General features: G+C 38.1%; 3 protein-coding genes and 1 long non-coding RNA gene across 5 annotated transcripts; 2 read left to right on the forward strand and 2 right to left on the reverse strand.

The window, feature by feature from the left end:
* Nucleotides 1-4567: 4567 nt before the first annotated feature.
* Nucleotides 4568-5768, reverse strand: LOC117376700 (CD209 antigen-like protein 2). The gene is made up of 4 exons (XM_033973256.1): nt 5717-5768; nt 5491-5660; nt 5309-5421; nt 4568-4721 (listed from the first exon to the last, which is right to left on the reverse strand). The coding sequence occupies exons 1-4, from the start codon at nt 5766-5768 to the stop codon at nt 4568-4570; spliced, it is 489 nt and encodes a 162-aa protein (XP_033829147.1).
* A 347-nt stretch (nt 5769-6115) lies between these two features.
* On the reverse strand, nt 6116-6618 carry LOC129457039 (uncharacterized). Its single transcript, XR_008649053.1, has 3 exons — nt 6505-6618; nt 6259-6345; nt 6116-6190 (listed from the first exon to the last, which is right to left on the reverse strand). It is a non-coding gene; the product is annotated as an uncharacterized LOC129457039 (long non-coding RNA).
* Nucleotides 6619-7447: 829 nt separating this feature from the next.
* On the forward strand, nt 7448-9757 carry LOC117376791 (CD209 antigen-like protein E). The gene is made up of 6 exons (XM_033973370.2): nt 7448-7536; nt 8262-8351; nt 8432-8503; nt 8590-8732; nt 9164-9258; nt 9337-9757. Exons 1-6 carry the CDS (start codon nt 7470-7472, stop codon nt 9479-9481), a joined length of 612 nt encoding a protein of 203 aa, XP_033829261.1. The 5' UTR covers nt 7448-7469; the 3' UTR covers nt 9482-9757.
* Nucleotides 9758-10857: 1100 nt separating this feature from the next.
* LOC117376895 (centrosomal protein of 95 kDa-like) lies at nt 10858-21162 on the forward strand. Of its 2 annotated transcripts, none has more exons than XM_055227743.1 (21): nt 10858-11081; nt 11506-11634; nt 11884-11991; nt 12067-12177; nt 12634-12718; nt 14087-14151; nt 14260-14444; nt 14814-14871; nt 14956-15023; nt 15091-15272; nt 15350-15470; nt 15535-15646; nt 15855-16036; nt 16107-16202; nt 17221-17371; nt 18010-18179; nt 18255-18329; nt 19020-19172; nt 19241-19387; nt 19471-19542; nt 20378-21162. In XM_055227743.1, the coding sequence occupies exons 1-21, from the start codon at nt 11057-11059 to the stop codon at nt 20552-20554; spliced, it is 2472 nt and encodes an 823-aa protein (XP_055083718.1). In that variant the 5' UTR covers nt 10858-11056; the 3' UTR covers nt 20555-21162. The 2 variants fall into 2 exon arrangements, with proteins under 2 accessions (XP_055083718.1, XP_033829332.1); XM_033973441.2 differs by having other exon boundaries at nt 15350-15467.
* Nucleotides 21163-21898: the final 736 nt, after the last annotated feature.

The raw sequence follows: 21898 nt of genomic DNA on the forward strand, positions 1-21898 counted from the left end.
TACTACACTACTCATGAATACATACACTACACTACTACACTACTCATGAATACATACACTACACTACTACACTACTCATGAACACATACACTACACTACTCATGAATACATACACTACACTACTACACTACTCATGAATACATACACTACACTACTACACTACTCATGAACACATACACTACACTACTCATGAATACATACACTGCACTACTACACTACTCATGAACACATACACTACACTACTCATGAATACATACACTACACTACTACACTACTCATGAATACATACACTACACTACTACACTACTCATGAATACATACACTACACTACTACACTACTCATGAATACATACACTACACTACTACACTACTCATGAACACATACACTACACTACTCATGAATACATACACTACACTACTACACTACTCATGAATACATACACTACACTACTACACTACTCATGAACACATACACTACACTACTCATGAATACATACACTACACTACTACACTACTCATGAACACATACACTACACTACTCATGAATACATACACTGCACTACTACACTACTCATGAACACATACACTACACTACTCATGAATACATACACTACACTACTACACTACTCATGAATACATACACTACACTACTACACTACTCATGAACACATACACTACACTACTCATGAATACATACACTACACTACTACACTACTCATGAACACATACACTACACTACTCATGAATACATACACTGCACTACTACACTACTCATGAACACATACACTACACTACTCATGAATACATACACTACACTACTACACTACTCATGAATACATACACTACACTACTACACTACTCATGAATACATACACTACACTACTACACTACTCATGAATACATACACTACACTACTACACTACTCATGAACACATACACTACACTACTCATGAATACATACACTACACTACTACACTACTCATGAATACATACACTACACTACTACACTACTCATGAATACATACACTACACTACTACACTACTCATGAACACATACACTACACTACTACACTACTCATGAACACATACACTACACTACTCATGAACACATACACCAATCAAAAGTATGGGCACACCCTCTCATTCAATGTTGTTCTTTTAGACCCGAGCCTGTACAGGGTGTTGGGCCTATTGCTTTCCCAATGATAAAAGTTGCCAACTGTCTCGACGAAGACTTCGCCTCCACCTTGACTACAGTATCCAAGCAACATGCATGTCATCATTTGCAAAAACAAATATGCATATCATCGTCTTGATTCAAATGTGTGCCTTAATAATAAGCAAAAGAATGTCTTGACTTATGTTACAATGTTGGCCAGACGCTTAATTTTATTGAACTGGAGTGAGACATAGATCTGCATAGTTGTGGTAGGACACATTATTGCTGCGTATTAACTGGCCTAATGGCAACATGTAGAGATTGAACAACAGGGGTCCCAGGATTGACCCCTGGGGCACTCCACAGCTCAGGGATATTTTATCTGAGACACATTTTACAATTTCAACAAAGTACTGTTTCTAGATAGGACTCGAACCATTTTAGTGCCGTACCAGAGAGGCCCTCCCAGTCCTCTAGTCTCTGTAAGAGGATCCCATGATCCACAGTGTCAAAGGCAGCACATTAGATCTAACAGGACCAAGACTGAGACTTTGCCTGCATCACTGTTCAAGCAGACGTCATTTGTCACCTTGATAAGAGCAGTCTCAATGCTGTGGTGGGGTCTAAAACCTGATTGGAAGACATCAAAGGAGTTGTTCATTTGTAGAAAGTTAATAAGCTTTTGGTAAACAACTTTTCGAGGACTTTGCCTAAAAACAGCAAATTTGAGATTGGTCGGTAAATGTCCAATACTGTGGCATCAAGACTGTTTTTTTTTTCAGAGAGGCTTGAAGCTTGCACATTTCAAAATTAGCTCCCATTTGCGCATACAAAATCTGATTGAGCTCAAATTGGAATCAATTGTAAAACTTTTTTGCTGAAACCTACTCATTGTGAACAAACCAAAATTGTCGCAATAAGATTTAGCTAAAAATCTGGGATAGTTTTTTTCTAGTTATGTAACTTTGGTCAAGTTTACAATTTTAGACGTATGTTATCTACATCTGTAAAGCCTAAAATGTTCTGTTACACCTTATGATGTCATGTAGTGGTAGTTTTCAAGTTAACGGCTTCCTTTTACCTTTTGTTCTGTAGAGATTGGCAGTTTCAGGGCTGAAATTATCCAAATGATTCTAATGAAAGTGCATGGAGTTGGAGCACTTCCTGTATTACCACTTAATGACATCATAAGGTGGTGTTTTTAGTTTGAGAGAAAAAACAAACAGCATAAATCTGCAGGGTTTGTGTCTTAAACATGTGTGAATGAAACTAAACACAACTCTAGGTATTTTTTTGATGAGGAATCAACATTATTACAAAGCTAGTGTAATATGAGGTCTTTAAATGTACATTAGTTTTACAAGTTATGCAAGACTAAATATTGCATATATTCAGTGTATTCATTATTATAAAACATGTAACAATGACAAATGTTTTACTGAATGAACAGTTAACTCTACACTATTTTGCCTGTCAGTCATGTTTACAAGTGTGAATACTAGAGAAATCTTTAAGACCTTGGTTACTACTAACTCCTATGTTTTGTGTTTTATCTGATACTTGATAGTTCAAAATAAAGATACTTGAATGATATGTGGCCTAAAACATTTGTAAATCATTATACAAATCAATAAGTGAGAAGAGATATTTACCTAGCTATTTAACTAGATTGCTCAGTGTGTTTAGTGAGTACTGAGTGGTTTATACTTGAACTTTGGCGGCAGTAAAAGGAAGGCAATAACAAGTAATATCCACTAGATGGCAGCATTAACATTTGCTAAACCTGAAGCCACTGCAAGCCTATGTCATTTATTTTCTAGTTCTCCCAAAATACAAAACGAATTGGATTTATTTATAATTAAAACGTACAATTATTTTCAAATTACAGATTACAGTATATGTTAACATAATGTGGAGGAAATAATATTTAGTTGTTACATTAAGAGAACACTTCAATCTTTATAAAAGAGACTTTTTTGTATCATATTATCTGTGTATTTGTTTTTTGTTGACTTTTACGTGAATCACTGTATAAAATTCTATAAAACCAACAATCATTTAACTCGACTAAAACCTTCCAAAATCAGAGAACTGAACTAGATCTATACTGAGGCTACTATAACACTAAGCCAGACATCAACCAGGTCTGACCCTGGACTAAATCAGGTGTAGTAGAACTTACCCAGGACTAAAAACCTAAACCAGGTCTGAACTGGATTTAACAACTTTAACAAGTCTTAACAACTCTAAAAACAAAAGTGCCTCTAGCTTAGAGCTCAGACACTATCAGTGGTGTCTGTAAAGTGAATATTAACAGGACTTCATAGTGCTATCCACTTCACACTACCCCACCAAGTCATTTTTCAGAGTCTGTAGTTTGGGGAAAAGCGGAAGAAGAACCAGAAGTTACAAAAATAATAAACAGCTTTGAACCCTCACCTTTGTTTTCTTCTTAAATATTTTTTCATCCACGCTTGGGTCGTAACAACCCCGACTGTGTCAGTGGTGTGTAAATAACATCTGCCTTTGTAACACTTGGTGTTATTATAGCTACATCTGCTTCTGCCTTGTACATATTGTATGTTACTCAGGCCAAATGTTTATTAAAGAGTCATTTAAGTCGTTCTTTTGACTGTGCTTCAATAACCTATATTTAATGCTGCACACGTTTCATTTGCATTTATGGTTAGAGATCATAGAACAGAGTATTGCATCAGTGTAAGATTGTCTACACAATATTATATTATATACAATATTATATATATAATTATTATTATTATTATTACGATTATTATTGTTGTTGCTGTTGTTGTTGTTGTTGTTGTTATTTTTATTTTATTTTTTGCTATTACTACTACTATCTATAAATGTAAATTATTAATTAGAAATGTAATGTATATTATTAAGTACTGATACACATACATGATGAAAATGTATTGTTTTAAGTATTCTAAAATTAATACTTTTAGGTATTTTTGTACACAAAGTAAATATATTTTATTAGAAATGTACATTCATGATAATTAAAATTCTGATTTTTATCAACATAAAACAAATGTAGATAACAATTATAATTTTTTATTTAGTTCAGCCTTCATCAGTGACCCTGAGCCGATGATCCTGAAACTTCTAAAATCAAAATAATAATTAACAAAAATTTGCCAACATAGATATGAAGTTACCACATCTTCAACAACTTCTTCCTGTATCTTAAGACAGATCAGTCGCCACTGATCAGCTCTGTCTGTACATCCATGAAAGTTCATTGATTTTGCACACAGAGACACTCACATAAATGACCACTAAATGAACTTTTATTACATCATTTGTTACACTTGTTACACCAGCTGTGACAAAACACAGGCCAAGCAGCAGGACCTTATTGCTCCGAGGCCCAGCTTTACAACTTCACTGATGTGCTGCTTTCTCACAGATCCATTGCCGTGAATGTTCACAGGGGGCATCATTCCAACTGAAAAGCACTGGGTGTTGGCGGTACATTTCTACACAGTTTTCCTGATTGTTCAGTCCACCATCACCTGGTTGTCCAACCTGCCAATATCTGCAACAAAGCAGAGCATGAACTGCATAAAGAAATGGACTAAAGGAATGTGATGTCATGAAGCTCATCGAGGCTAAAGGTCAAAGGAGCGAATTTGGAGCCAGAAGAGCCAATCCAGAGAGATCCTGTTGAAGGTAACGCCTCTTCATGCCCACAACACTAGTTTTGCAAGGGGCAACCGCTTAGCAAAGTTGTCAATCAAACCTGTTGCTAACACTAGAGTGAGCGACTTCGGGGAAAGAAAGCGCCTGATTCGTCTGTTATTAATGTTCATATCTTGATTTACTGACACAATAATCAGATAAAATGGTCAGGATTGTGTAGAGCGGGTTAATACGAACATTTTAAGACTACAGTTACAGAGAGAGGGGCAGCAGTTTTTCAATGTAAAGTGAATTGGAGCTGGAAGCACGCCCATGATCACTCCTTATTTGGAAAGCAGCAGTGAGCCGATTAGCTATGTTCATTTATTTATACAGTGGATTGGTAGAGAGAGAGATGATCGACTGTCTTGCAATAAAACATTCAATTGTGTTTCATCTTTCTAACAAAAACATTTCTATAGCCACAAAAAAGGGTTCTCTTACGCTCTAGTTAGAGGAGTATCATCCACCCATTTGAAAGTCCCCTTGCTGGTATCGTCATACAAACCGATCCAGAACAGCAGATTAGGGTTGCCATCCATTGCATAGAGATCCCTCTGTTGAACAAGGACACAGATAAAACCCATTTGCTGATCACGTATTGGAGGTTACAGACACTGTAGTACCTGCTCCTGTTCATCATTGATCACCACCAGATCAGCTCCATGGTCCTGACAGAACGCCCTGCTGCTGTTCCAGGACCTCGTCTCACTGGACAGAAAATAACACCTGCCTCTAATCTCCCTCCAGCTATTAGGACAGACAGGCCTCCCTGTAAGAGACATCAGGGCCTTTTCTGGACCAGAACAGTACTGCAAATAAACAAAAGGTTCATTCTTCGTGTGTTCTTACCATCGCGGGTGTTACACAGTTTTACATTTCCGTTGACTCTTTCCTTTTTCATGACTTCGATCTGGGCAGTAAGTCCTTGGTTTTGATTATTAAGTCTATCAATTTGGTTACGGAGTTCATTAATTTGTTTATTAAACTCTTGTTTTTGTTCATTGAGCTCTTGTTTTTGTTTGTTTAATTGTTGGTTTTGGTTCTTGAGATCATTAATCTGGTTATTGCGGTCATTAATGTCATTATTGAGTTGATTAATTTTGTTATTTAATTCGTTCATTTGTTTATTAAAATCTTGGTTATTGAGTTCATTCATCTGTACCGTGAGGTCATATAAGTCTTTTGCCAAACGGCGCTTGTCTTTATTTAAAGCATTGACTCGCTCCTGCAGTTTGGTGCATTGTTGTGTGGTCCTGTCTGCCTCACATGGAGGTGAGCTCTGAGTCTCGATTACAGTGGTGTTGTTTTCACAGTTGGCTGAAGCTGGGATAGAAAAAATGGATGAAAATGTAAAATTATAAAATCATTGCAAAGTAAAGCTACAGACTCACCAGTCAATCGCAAAGTGATGTTAAGAGTGGCTTGTGTGAGACACAGCAGCCCAAAGCTCAAAAAAAGAATATCCACGTATCTCCTTTCTGTAATTTCAAAACAACTCTTTCAAAATTACACAAAGAAAAAAAATCTAGTGATCCAAACTAGAATGAATAATAGTATATTAGAATCTTCAAATATGAATTACTAAAATCTAAACATGAAATTAGTCATGAAATGTTTTGCACCAAATATTTTCTCACCAAATAGTTGTGGTTGGCGGCTGGGCCTTGGATTGGCTGGTTCATTAACATAAACAGACATCTCCATGATAAAAGTGACACGTCACAGGAGTTGGCACTTCAAAGGTTGCTGAGCTGTTGGCCGATCTTGTCTTTACTAAACACTAAACACTATGGCATACTGGGGTTTTTTGAAGACACATTGTGTCATGGTGACTGATCTATGAAGAAATTTGTGAAATCTACAAAAAAAGGAAGTTTTTCACAGTTTCTGCAGTGTCTAAAGAGAGAAAAAAGGAACTGTGGGCAGATAATGCAATTGTACTGAGATTCCTTTACGTAGATGTGTCATTCATGCATTGTGACATGTTTTTTTTTATTATTATTATTATCATTATTATTATTATTATTATTATTATTATTCTTAAGTAATAGCAATAACTGTAACATTATTCCCTATTGATTGACGTGAGTAAGGTTAAGGTTAAGTTAGACTTTATTGTCCCCACAGGAAAATTTGTCCACTGCATTTGACCCATTCTTCATGCCACTGGGTAGACCACCTCATCAGGAGCAGTGAGCACCACAGGGCAATGCTCCGGGGCCCATGTTGGTAACCTTGCTGCTTGTCCCGGTCAGGAGTACTTTAGCTGGGGGATTGGGCACTTATGGTGCATGTTTTGGGTTGATGGGGGAAACAGAAGTGCCTGGAGCAAACCCACAGGGAGAACATGCAAACTCCACACAGAAATGCAAATATAAAAAAGAACAAACCAATGTGGATCTTGTTGTGTTATAATTGTTCTGTGCCTATAGTTCAAGACAAGGCATGACATTTTAAGAGGAGGCGTGAATGTCGGTGTGGAAAACAATGACCACAAAGTTTCATTACAGACAAAAAAGAGGAAGCTTATTTTGGTTTAGTATTCGACCATAATATTCTTAGAAATCACACTTCCAAACCACTGTCGGATGCGGAGCTGAACATGGCACACAGGAACATCAACATGGAGTACGTCAATGTACCCAAGACGCCATCTAGCTCATCCAACGGTGAGTCTCAGGCTGGTGCATCACTTCATAAAACATCATGGACTCATTTCTAGCGTTCACACTTTTGGTACTATCACCTCTGACAGCATTTATTTAGTGAAAGTGACAAGTTGGTTAACACAAGCTGTGGTTCCTATGTAGTTGCTCACACTGGTAATCACATGTAACTTAACTTAAACATTATTGTCCACCATAGTGTAAATGTGTACAACTAACCAAGATGTGACAGCTGTAAATAGTTATATCTGATATAACAATGGTCTCTTTGTTTGGAGACAAAACTTCTTTAACTCAAAACCAGCTGCAAAGCTTTACCTTTGTTACACCTTTAATACACATAACAGTTTTAGTGCTTTGTTATGTCTTTGTACACATGTACTTTTTCTACTGCATGTTTGTTCAGTGTGTTCAGGGTTTTCAGAGTGTTCAGAGTGTTCAGTTAGTTCATTTTCATTACAGTTGTTACACCTTTGTTATATCTTGTACACATTTTGTATATTTTCTGCTCCATGCGTTTTAGTACAGCTTTACTATTGATGTGTGTATCTGTGAACAGTATTTTCATGTGTAATTACCAGTATTTACACATAATTACACTAGAACTTCATGGGAAATGTCAAATCACCAAATGTGTTTGTCCTGTAAAAACAGTTGTCATCGTCTCGTCCTAGTTTATCTTGGACAGATGTTTGTAATAAAACATTTGTAATATTTTGTATTGACAGATCAGAAGTGGCTGAGATTGGTTCTTTTGAGTTTTGGACTACTGTGCATCCTTCAAGCTACGCTCAATGTTACTCTGCGCATTTTTCTCTGTATGTTTTATACCTTGTGTCAATTTATGTTACCAAAAATCTAAATTAAATTCACTAAAACTATTCTCTTGCTCTGGCAGCCACCGATACAAATGCTCTGGACCTAGATGGGACTTGTAAGAATTTCACTGTTAAGAAAAAAGAAGATTTTGGTCAGAATTATACACATTATTAATGCAGTCAATTATGATCTGTATTTTTATGTTCTTTGAGGGTTTTTAAAAAAATTTATTTTCAGCTCCATTTTTCCAAGATAATTGGGTGTACTTTAACACAAGCCTCTACTACATTTCCACTGCTAAGAGAAACTGGGAGAACAGCAGAAGATTCTGTATGCAGAGAAACGCAGACTTGATCGTGATCAACAGTAAACAGGAGCAGGTGAGGCACTAGATCTACATAAACAAGGCAAGAATGAATTATGAAAATCAACTGAACTCAGGGCTCATAACCTGGAAACATGAGAAAAAGACTCAACAGTTTAATTGGTGCATAAATGAGAGACATTTTCTAATATTCATTCACATACACACAAGTGAACACAGACACTGGAGGCAAGCTGTACTAAGTGTCTTGCCCACAGACACAACAACAACAACAATATGTACAGGAAAGCGTGAGGATACTCTTCAGTGCCTTCAGTAGATAGTAGATAGTAGAAGTTGAGTTGATGGATGAGCCTTTGAAAACCAACAATAAAACAAAAGTGTTAGACTTAATACAAAGAAAATGGGGCAGTTACAGAATTAACTATTTTTGCAATATATTATATATATAATATTTGCAATTTATTTCATTTCTTCTCATAAAAGGAATTCGTAAGGACGTTTCATCGCTTCATGTGGATCGGACTTACGATGACACAGGGGAAGTGGATGTGGGTGGACAACACTCCGCTGACCACAAGGTTTTCACGTGAACATTATTCAGGAATGCTCATCTCTATCTAAGAAAATATAATTAATTCAAAATCTGAACATTTCAGCTACTGGGGTCCCGGTGAACCCAGCATGAATCTTGAAAATGAAGACTGTGTTGAATCGAGATTCTTTGAAGTAGAACATACATGGAACGACTTGAAGTGTGAAGATATCAACTTCTGGATCTGTGAGAAGATAATGCCTCTTTAAAGCTGCGATGTGCAGCACATATTAAATGGTACATAACAGCAGTGATAACTGTTTGCTATGCGCCCCATCAACCCACCCCTTTCACATAGTACTTTCAAGTTCACAATTTCAACAACAATAGCAAAGGATATTAACTGGAGAGCTTCACCAAACTGCAAAGAAGGGCAAATGTTTGGTGAAGTTGTTAAAGATTAGGCCACTCTCAACAACATATTGTCCTTTTATCAGTATAGTGTACTCACAGGAGGTGTTCTAATTTGCTTGTTTCCGGCTTTAACCACCAAAGCTGCTGACTTGTACCATATATAATGTAGCATTGTTTCTGGTCTATAATTTGTAAAAGGGAAAATGAATGGATGTATTAATATGCTGTGTTGTATAAAATGTACACTAAAAACTAAACACTTTTTGCTTGCAAATGTTTGATGGTGGTTTATAAATGGTTCAAGGGAAAGATAAGTACCAACAGAAAGAAAACTAAGTGCAAGTGAAGCTGCAGAAAGAATAAAAACACACGTGAGTATGTCCACAAGAATAAAACATCAATTAGCACCAGCTGCAGACGAGCCACTGAAACCAGCACTGAGGATGAGGCTGCAGACACAGGTCAGAGCAGAGTCAGTATATAATATTTGATCTACAAAACTTAGTTTCTTCAGCAGGAATGAGAGCAGTTAGACTGGTCATAGTCAGTGTGTGACTCCTGTGCATCCTACGAGCTTCACTTAGTGTCCACCTCCATCTATGTGAGCGCTTGTTTTGTGTATTAGACATAGACTGTATATATAAATGGACATAGCTAACCTGCTACCCGCCACGTGAAGTGAGCATGGGCGCACGTCCGGCTCCATTGGCTTTGGCTCCAATTCACTTTACATTGAGAAATTGTCATGCCTCTCTCTGTAACTGCTGCAGTGAGCCTCGTCATTTTGGTCTTAAAATGTTCCACACTACATGATCCTGGTATTTTAGTTTTTCGCCATTTTGTCCGTAAATTAAGATATGAACAAGAAACAGTTTCTATTTGTAGGTCACAATAGACCTAGCCTACAAACAGAAACTGTAAAGAAGTGGCTGGGATGAGCCCTGGTCCTGGTTCCAGCCCTGGTTCCAGTCCTGGCTCCAGCCCTGGCTCCAGCCCTGGCTCCAGCCCTGGTTCCAGTCCTGGTTCCAGCCCTGGCTCCAGCCCTGGCTCCAGTCCTGGTCCCAGTCCTGGTCCCAGTCCTGGTCCCAGTCCTGGTCCCAGTCCTGGTCCCAGTCCTGGTCCCAGTCCTGGTCCCAGTCCTGGTTCCAGTCCTGGTTCCAGTCCTGGTAAACTGCAGTGTTGTTAATGCCCAGTAGAGGGTGGTATAGAAACATACAAAGTCACTTCCGGAAACACAGAACGGTCGCAGCCAATCAGAGGACAGTTCTGTTTCAAACGAGAAGCGAGAAGTTCCTGCTTCTTGTAACTGTAAAAAACACAAAACTGGGCCCGTGAAACAGTTTTGATCAGGCTTTGCGTTTCAGGAGACCTAATACAGGAGCTAATAGATTTATTTAAAAATTCCTTTGCCTCTTGTTGAGAGCAGTTTGATGGGAAGCCAGGAGTTTGAGAGAGGTAAGAACCGCCGCTGTGAAGGAGAAGCTAACGACACGTAGCATTCAATGGTAGCGCTAGCAGCGTCCTCCTACTCTAATGTTTATAAACTCTGCGTGTATTTATAATGATATTTAGATTTAGAAAGATAATTAATACGCGACTGCTGGCCACATCTGTGTTTTTATGAAGTTTGTAGCAATTTGCGATAATGATTCCTTATTTCTCCTGGAGACAAGCTACGACATACAGTTAATATACTTTAACAATACTTAAAAAAAATACAAAAACATATATATATAAACGATGTAAATGAAAACATAGAAGAAATACATCACCATTGTGAAAATGTTTTATCAATAAACAATATTAGTGGCAGATTTGATTATCTTAATTTATAAAATGTAATCATTTGACATATTATTTTGATATATAACTCTTACAGACTGTGTCGATGTGGCAAATGAACTCCTCAGCAAATGTCACCTGAACCTGAGGCTGAGAAAACTGACAGACTGTGATGCAAGTGTTTTTATCACTCTGTATGAAAGTATCTTGGGAGAGAAAGTTCCAGGTGAGACTGATAATGTATAATGTTTGAATTACTAACACAAATGTAATGAAACTTTAATTTAAGTTTAACTCTGGCACTTGCCTTAATGTGGAGCTTAGTATGTCAGGAATGTGTTCAATCACATTATATCAGCCCATGAGACTGTAGTTGCTGCTGGCTTGTTGTTGCCACGAAACTCCATTACAAACATATGAAATATACATTTGTTAATTGTATAAATCACCTTTATGTGTGATTGTTGTTTTAAAGATTATGTCGCAGCTCCTCGCTGCCAAGAGGATGACATTCATAATGTTCAGTCTGTGATCGACTCTTTGTCCTTGGATTATCTACAAATCAGCCTTTCGCACATCACAGGTAAAACATTGTTTCTCATTTTCTTTGCTTAAACGTAACACAGGGTAATAATTGAGATTGTGTTCATGTTTGCAGGAGAAAATGTCGTCAGAGGCGACAAAGAATCCATCAAAAATCTCTTGGAAATATTTGATGGTTTGCTGGAGTATCTGAATGAGGACACTAGTGAAGAGTCACAAAACAGTGGTGAGATTTGTATTTTTATGGTCAAACTGTGTAATTGCCTTTTACTGTGTTGTACAGGTAATTCTGTCAGAAAAGCATTTGGTTTGAAGCTTTTATGTGTATGCATGTAATGTATACACTGGCTTGTTTATTTTCACATGATTTATTTCTTGGCTTGTTTCCTAGCCCCAGGATAAATACAATGGGAGCTAAACCAAGTCAGCTTTGAGTGAAAAGAGTGTGTGCAGACTTATAAAAGACCAGTCTGTTTGCCTAAAAGGGAATGGCCTTTTGTCAAACTTAAGAAAAAACTTGCAATTTCAATTACTGCTTGGTGGCCATAAATGCGGTTTTGACCAAACAAGGTTTGGGGGAAAAAAAAGATTAAATTAGATTAGGTCATTAGTTAGCTGATGCTGAGTTTGCCGTAATTGAACAGTTGTGATATTTTGTTTTGATTGTTTGTTTTCTTAAAAGAGCCAAACAACAGTCCAAATGAGGACATTCAGAACGAAGAGAAGGAGCCTGAACCGGAGGGAGCCTCTGTGTCCTCCAGTGCAGAGTAAGTTTCATCCACAAATGGTACAACACCACTGAAATGGTATTGTGCTATAAATAGGAAGCTCACATGTTTTTTGTACTCTTTACAATAAACATGCTTTGTTTATTAATAGTGGAAATGTTGCCATGCCTTATATGCAAAAGTGTAAACATTTAAAATTAAATTTGTGTTTCTAATTCTGACAAACCAGTGGCGTCCAGACTTTAGCGAACCAGCCCTGTCCAGGGGGCTGACAATCCGGGAGCATTGTTTGTCTTATAATGTCTTTTCACACCCCAACAGTCTCTTGACAAATTAGGCAAACACGGTTGATGTTAAAATCTGCAAAAAATACTGCTGCTCTATTTATTTTGGAACTTATGGCCCTCACAAAATTGTATTTTTTATTCACTGACGTCATGGTCATGTCGCTGTAAACAGCCTTTTCCTTTTGTGTTAGTTTCTGCCTAGATGAAGAATACACTTGATACAGAAATAAAGTCCAGAGAATTGACTTAATCAAATAGAAGAAAGCAATACTCTGCTTAAAGGAGGAGTCTGTGTCAACATTTTCACACAGTGGAAGGCTACAGTAGTTTAGACTTGGTGCCTCTTTGTTGGCGCACAGGCCAGTCAGGTCTCTGGGCACATTGCACAGTCCAGTCAGACTGCGAAGAGCATCCTTCATGACATCATCCCTATCAGTAGCTTTTGTCCTATTTTGTTATTAGATAAATTGGTATCTCATGTATTTGTCTTGACATATCTGAGTCTGACAGCTGTGCTCAGTCTTATCTTCCATGACGTCTTTACAATAATAAACTATAGCAGGGGTTATACAAAATGGCTAAGACAGATATTTATTCTAACAGTCACATTTATCAGTACTTAATGACCACCGGCTTGCTCAACAGAAGCCACACACCTATTGAGTAGTATTCAATGTTGTAAAAAATGACAATGACAATAAAAGCTGTCTTAAGCTCAGATTTTTTGGCGAGGGCATTGCCTGGTGCCCATTAATAATGCAAACTATATATAAGACCGCCACATAAAATGACACAGAAGGTCGTGATTGGCCAGCGGGTTGGATTTTGGACATGCCAGGGTTAAACCCTCAGTAAACATTTGTAAAACAGCCTTTTATATTATATGGTCCATATTATTCTGCTCTAAATTAAATGTATTATAGTGTTATCTGCGTACACCTGTTGATCATATTTACATAGGCCTTGCAACCCAATAAAAAGGGTTCTATAATATGCAGTAACCTTAATAAGGATTGTAAAAGTCAATACAACTAATGTCTTGTTTTATACAACAATGTTTATTCCTTATTTATGCATTCATGCAATTAGCCAAATAACATGCCCTCTGTGTTTTGAGCAGGTCTGGGGCCCAGAGCAGTATCCACTCACATCATTCCCCAAACCCTGAGGATGTGGCCATAAACGGTGAGGTCATTTGACTTAGAGGGCCTCTGATACAACATACCTTGTTCATTCATACACACATTGTATTACATTTTAATCATCTTTAAGATGCATTTATTTTTCTTTTAGATGGTGTTCATACTTCAGAAGAGCATCCTTCAGCATGCCCACCTTTTCATCCACAATCTGAAGCCATCCCCTCGGCTGTACCCCTCCGACCGCCGAGCCAGAGCCAGAGCCACACCCTTCACCCTGAGTCTGTTGGTCTCCACACGGCAAGTGCAGAGGAGGGAGCAGACCAAACCACTGCACAGGTAGCAAGCAAACTACACTAAACTTAACTTTGATTGTATTGCTGGATTCAATTACAAAGGTGAGTAGGCATGAAAAGAAAATGGCGGCTGATACTAACAAAAAAAAAACAGTTGAAGAATAGTGCTGACACAAAATGGTCAGAGTCGGTCTCTGTTACTGCATACAAAAAAAGCAGATACAAGCCTGTGTATGAACGTAACCTAATCCGCTCTGTGTACACGAAACATTGTATTGTTGTGACACAGAGACGACCTCTGCACCAATGAACATGATTAAACTCTTTTCAAATGGATATTATTTGATGTCTAATTTAGCAATTCAATGTTTTTCTTTCTGAATCTTCTATTTTTTTTTTTTTTTAATCTCAGTTTCCAGAGACAGTACTTGACAGAAGATTGGACCATCCCTCTTTAATCCATTCACCTGGTTGGTACATGGCAATGTAGAATATACAAAGATATTTCAGTCATTCTTCTCAATACTTTTTCATATCTGTAATTTTGTTTGCAGCTTTAAGTGAAAGATCTTTATCTCGCCAAAACAGTAATAACACAGACCTCGACAAAGAAACACTTGAGGTATGCTCTGTAATACAAAAATCATAGTCTCTTTTATTTGGTCTGATCTTTTTCTCTTAACCTTTAGCTCAAAAATGGAGGTCCCAGGAAAGTTTTATTTCGCACCCAGCCAGATGTGCTCTTCCTTACTTTACAAGATGAGACGGGAGCCACAGACTCTTCCCCCTCAGACGCAGAGGAGGACAAATTGGACACTGCCTACAATCAACAAACACGGAGCAGGCGCACTGGTCACAGACAGAGAACAAAGTAAATACCTTATAAAAATTTTAGCTTTTTAAAATTGATTAATTGTGTTAATTACTTGTTTTTTTTCTTTTTATAAGCCAGGAAAAGGAGGATGTAGAGCCTTTGTCCTCTCGCAGGCAAAGAAACAAGAAAACAGAAGAGGAGTTGCATAACATTTCTGAGAATCTTTCCCATCGTCTTGAAGAGCTGGATCAGGTTGTGAAATGACAGGGTTTTGTTGCATAGTGTTTGTCAAATGTAACTAACATGCTTTTTTTTGTAGATGCTTAAGCGAGTCCTCTGTGAACCCGGGGAGTCAAGTGAGGTCAGAAGGGAGGACCGCCATTTGCACGACAATCCCATGGAGCGTATTTCATCGTCTCAGCAACACCCAGGTTCAGGCTTAAAAGATTTTTTGAGGTTATTCTTATGAAAGTGCATTTATCAAAAGAATTCTGGCAGAAATAAAGGCAGCTTCCTAAATGGCCATAAATCTCTTCACCGATATGGTCAAAAAATGATTGTTATTCAGTTAAGATTTGCCAGGTGTAATAAACAAAAGTGTGTGTTTTGAGCACAGTATTAAAATATCTGTACTCATAGATTTACCTGACCCAAAGCCGGAGTGCAGTCAGACGACCAGCTCCCCTTCTCCACTGCGCCCACCTCAAAGGGAGCCTGTGGAGGACTCGTTTTTTGTAGATGACGGGCGACAAAGCAACCTCACAGATCAGTCAAAAGGAGGGAGACCAACTCACAGACTGTCCCAACGGAAATTACGCAAGGTAAGAAGAAAGCCGTAAAGATTTTGACTCCAGGAGATTGAGCTCTCGTTCATAACTCAATATTTCACAGTACCTGCTGGACAAGTTGTACCAAGAAGAATTGGAAAGGTATGAAGATAAAGAGAGGGTAGAGCTTGACAGGGCGCGCCTCCGAGCTCTGGAAGCTGTGAGTACTTTTTCATTATTGATATTACTTTTTTGTATGATGTTATGTATTATCATTATTCTCATTATTATAAATCAATTGTAGCAGACGGGAGTGGAAGGGCCTGTACCTGATTTCAAACCATGAGTCAGGAACAGGTTTTGGTTTGAAATTTTAACCTTGCACGCAGCTGTAAGGGATAATGTCATGCAGTTGTTTCCTTATAGTTTTTTGTCTCTCTTGAGCCAAAATGCACCACAACAGAGAATCAAGTCTATGGAATAGTAGTAGGCTATTGTTTTTAGTAACAATGTGACTCCCTGGATGATAACGGTGACCCTGTATTATTATTATTATTACCTGACATCATGTTGTGTAAAATGAATAGTTTAATTTTTTAGTCTTAATGTTTTCCATATTTAGCGCCTTTTTAGTTGTAGTAGTTGTAGGTGTAGAGCAGCGGAGACGGCCCTGTCCTCCCAGATCTTATGTTTAGTCCTGGTGGGGGGAGACAGGTGGTTGGTATCAGCTGATCGGAGAGCATGGGTGTGTGGTGGTGGTAGAGCTCAGAGAGGTAGATGGGGGCCAGGTTATCGAGGGACTTGTGCACGATGGTGAGGAGCTTGAATTGGATTCGCTGGGGGATGGGGAGCCAGTGGAGATTTCTGAGGACCGGGTTGATGGTGCGGGTGTGGAGGCAGTAGAGTTTTGGATGTACTGGAGTCTATTGAGGAGTTTGGAAGGTGAACCATAAAGCAAGCTACTGCAGCAGTCAAAGCAGGAAGTGACAAAGATTGGAGAGTTGAAGCCAGCAGAATCACACAGTGCTCCAGACTAACACAAATCTATTAAAGATTATTGCAGGACATTGATAACATAAAGCTGCAAGATTTTTAGAACGAGTACAGGGACAAAAAAGACGAGTATAAAAACAAGCACAAAAAATGTACAATAGGTCCTTTTATATTTAAAATTAGCTCTGATCTTGTGATGGTTAAGAAATAAACTGCTACTGAACTACTCTATTGTGTCTTTGAAGGAGCGGGAGTACAGGGAGACTATCCTGAAGGATGCCTCCAAAGTCCACAAACAAACTCCAATGAAACCGAAACCTCAACAGAGATCACCTCGAAAAACTGTTCCCTCCACAGGCCGAAAGCTGCACGACACAGTCCGGAAAGCTCCATCGTGTAAGTTTACAAGATTGAGGAAAATTTGCCTTTGTATGTGCAAATTGGAGCAAATTTTGTGAATAGGAAATTTCAACATTTTGGGCAGATTTTAAGTTTGCACTGCATAAAGACTGTGAGACAGGTACAAAAAAATTGATAACTTTTGCTGGCACACTCCTAGATCATTTTCACAAAATAAATGGCAATAAAGAGCTTCAAACTATGCTGGATTTAAACAATTGAAAGTTAAATTACTTGTGGGAATTTAAATACAACATATTTGAAGAACATCACAATCTTGATGAGACCTCAGTCTACCAGATTTGTATTGCCTTAAGATGTTACTATATCTACTTTTATATCCTGATTTGATATATTTATGGAGATATGTCATGTGGGAGCGTGGGTGACAAAGGCCTGTGGGATGAGCATTGCACAGAATCTCACAGCTAAGGAGAGTTTGCATAGGGCCCAGGAGAGATCACTAAATTACTCAAACACGCATGGCTGACACCTGTTCAGGCATTTTTTTGATGAGGGAACATTACAACATGGTAGAATAATAGCAATAGTAGCATAATAACTCCTCTTTAAACAGAAAAAAGTTGAGATATTTGTCTTGTTGGACTAATTTGAAGTACATTTTTGGTGTTCAGTGAAAGTGAAGGACAATGATTTGCTGCCGGTGCTCGCTGAGGAGTTGCCCCACCTTCACATCTCCTCCCGTGTGTTGAGGCAAATGTGGGAGGAGCAGATGCGGCAGGTGGACAGACTTCACTCCATGTCATCGTCAAGGAGCCAACGGCGCAACAAACTCTCTGAGCAGGTACAAGGGCCGTCTCCAAACCTTTCATTTCTCATCAACTCCTGTGTACATGCTCACTTCTTTTCTGTCTCTTAGTTGGAAGAAGCGCACAGAAAGTACAATCTGTTGGTGGAGATAAATCGCAAAGAACAGGATCACAGCAGGAGACTGGTAAATCACACGCTGTACTAAATACAACTTGGAATATAGTTCAACAATACTATTCCCCAGAAAACTAAGTATTTGAGCATAGTGTTCTGGAGTCTTGAGTAGGGATGGGACAATAAACAATAATATCTAGTTTATCATGATGAAAAGGCTTGACAATAATCGTTTGTGGGATATTTTATATAATCATGATAATCACCAACATAGACAACAAGATAATCGTCATTATATCACCAGAATGTGCAGAAAAAGCTACTTCTCCCTGATGATTTCTTCTAGATCAGTGTTGTTTTCACTTAAGACGAAGTATAATAATATAACAGTCTAAATATGGAACCTAGTCATAATATTAAAATTACAATTATTCATATCTAACATTTTGTCAGCAACTTTAATAATAATTGTGATGTTATCATTAATCGAAGTTATTTTGGCCATGATTATTGTGATGGCAGATTTCAATATTGTCCCATGCTTAGTCTTGAGTTACTTTGTTGGGTCATTTTCCAGCCAATTTAGTACAAATTTATCCAATCCCCTTTTCCGCTATAGCGCATTTACAAACAAAAGTGTTTTCTAAAGTGCTGCACACAGTGAACTGAAATCAGCTACTTCGTTTTTTCCAGTGTATGGGGTAAAAAAAAGTCCTGATCTAAATTTACCAACTCATTACAAATGTATTTTATTATGTAGCGGGAATTTAAAGAGCGAATCCAGCAGCAGAAGTTGACTCAGAGCAAATTAAGAGAACAGAGGCAGCAGATCGCACGGGCCAAGAAATACCACAACGAATACCACGTCCAGCACCGGGCACGTCTGATGAGGGCACGCACCAAGGAGGAGAGGGTAAGACAATCTGTTTTAAGGCCTGTGCTTTTAGTCAAGGTATTTACATTATTTGTGTGTCTGTCCAGATGTTTCGACAGCTTTTCGAGGAGGGTTTGTCAGTACAGAAGGATCGTTTGATAGAGCAGAGAGCGTATGCCCGAGAGCAGCAGCTGGAGCACCAAAAGCGCCACGAAGACTTCATCACATCTATGGAAAACTACTACAAAGACCAAGTAGGACAAATGTCATTAACGCAGATGCAACGTGTGCAGTGTTTGTGGATTGTGTAGTACCAATTTCTTCTTTTTTTTTTAAGTTTTCGTTACTGGCTGAAAAACTTGCTCAAGAGAGGCAAGATATCCAGATTCGGAAAAAAGCGCAAGAAAAGGTAAAGTCCTAAAAGTTAACAAATTGGTGCTTTGACACATTGCTGAGTTTCAGACGACATCAGAACATTTTATAGGCCAATAATTTAATTTCTGAAAAACTTGGAACATCCTCCAGTTTTATGTCCTGTGGCATGACAGTTGAATTTCCTTGGAAAAAATACCATTCTGATTGTTAAAAAGATGTTCTTTAAGACGGGACATAATTATTAAACTAGAACTAAAGACATATTGAGTCATCTATTAGAATTTTTCACACCTCAGAGCAGGTGCAAATGTCTCAACTTAAAAGCGCTGCACGAAAATATTGTGGTCTTTGTGAAAGGACTTCATTTCAATTGTTGTAGAACTGATCTTTTTGAAAATATTTTTTTTTATTTTGCTACAAAGACGTGTCACAATGCAGGACAGAAAAACTGTACACTTATATTGCAATCAAACCGTAATTGCTTGTTCTTGTTTTATATCTTTCATATTTTAGTCATGTGAATGTTACTCTGTGTTCAATGAATCAGTGCAACTGTATTTATCATATTGAGCTGTTAACATACAATAATAGAATAACTCAAAGGTGTCAGTGCTTCTTAACAGGACTCATCAGTGAGGCTCAGCAGGTCCTCTGTCGGGGCAGTTAAAGCAGAGTAATACTCCTCTAAAATATGAACTTTTTGCAACATAAATTGCTTGATTGTCAGAAGGAAATAAAAACACAACTTATGTTTTCCTGAAATCCTTCAGCCCTATTACAAAATACATTTTTCTGAAATCCTTCAGCCCTATTACAAAATACATTTTTATCTGTGAACGGAGGTCATATTAAAGCACTTTTTGTTGCAGGCTCTACTGAAGATGAAACGGGAGCTGCGTGGTCGAATGGAGCGAGAAATCCGAGAGCTGCAGAAGATCATCCTGGAGAACGATGAGGACGAGTACTTCCAGGATTTGGACGTCCAGAGACTACGAAACCAGATGCATTTGGCATCCTTCAGCTACAACACTAGTTACCTGCCCTAGTGCCCATCCCAGGACAGTTCAAACTAATGCCATGGACCTCAGAGTGGGCGCAGGTCACTCACATAGGTACAACATAAGGACCCCTCTCGGCTTCCTTGAGCGCATTTGCACAGAAAATTATGCAGTACTTGGTTACTGTCACCGAATATTAAGTTTGGACCTACTAAAATAAACTAAAGGCGTTATATGTAAACATTCTTCTTCTTGAGCTGCTATCTCTTTATGTATTTTATAGATTTTAATATTCCCTGCGCTCTCACTCTGCATTTAGTGTAGCAAAAAATCCAGAAAATGTTCTTCCTTTGCCAAATAGGGACCAGCAATACAAAGTTATTAATGACAGGATCTTAACATGTCTTCCTCCAATGCCTAAACCATGATTAATCCACTTGAATTATTTATTATTTAACATTAGTTTGATTTTGAAATGTTTGTAATGTGTACTTTTTAATCAACTGAGAGAATGATTGGATTTTTATTTGTAATTTTTAAGCGGAGACCTGAGTGTTTTGGACCAAAATTCTGTGCAATGTGAAAAAATGAATATTGTTAATGTGCACTACAAGCACAGAGAAAGCTGCAACGAATAAATGTCTGCACTTGATTAACTGCACGCTTATTGCTCCTGTGTGTAAATATTAGTGAACTCTAACATTTCTGTGTCCTGGAAGGAAATCACCACTGACAATGCCAACTCTAGCCACAAGGGGGTAGATATAGGATCTGTAGAGGTCCTAGTTTTATCCATGGGTTTAAGAATGATAAATCAGGAAAGCTGCCATAGCGATTAACAATTTAAAACCAAATCGAACTGTTGCTACCTCTGAATGAGGAAGTGAACTGTCCAATCAGAGCTCTCCTTCAGGGGCCGACTGGTTTAACGCTGAGTTAGAGGAAGAAAAAACCTGCTCTGGACCAGGTGTCGGTTCACAGCGAGGGGTTTAGGTTAACTGAAACTGAAAACTCGACTTTGGACTTTGGAGTAAACCTGCTTCTTGAAATGGGGCCAAAGACGTAACCTTATGCCACAGTTTAACACACAATTGAGCACCAAAAAAAGGCAAACTGCAAGAGGCTAATGTGGCTCAAAGGATTTACCCCAGAATTAGACGATCTGTTCTAATGTGGGACTAACCCTTTATGACCTGCTATAAAAAGAATAAAAATAAAAAAAATAACACACCTGGGCATGATTTTACATGTTTTCATGCTGTGTCATTTTTAGGGCTATTACCTAAGTTGTTTTACTCAAATACAATCCTTCAAAGCACATCAAATTCCATCGATAGTTTACAAATAAGACCAGATTTAATGTGTAAAATAAAGAAAAAAATCACAAATCAC

The sequence above is a fragment of the Periophthalmus magnuspinnatus genome, chromosome 1 (genome assembly GCF_009829125.3).
Source record: "Periophthalmus magnuspinnatus isolate fPerMag1 chromosome 1, fPerMag1.2.pri, whole genome shotgun sequence".
Lineage (NCBI taxonomy): Eukaryota > Metazoa > Chordata > Actinopteri > Gobiiformes > Gobiidae > Periophthalmus > Periophthalmus magnuspinnatus.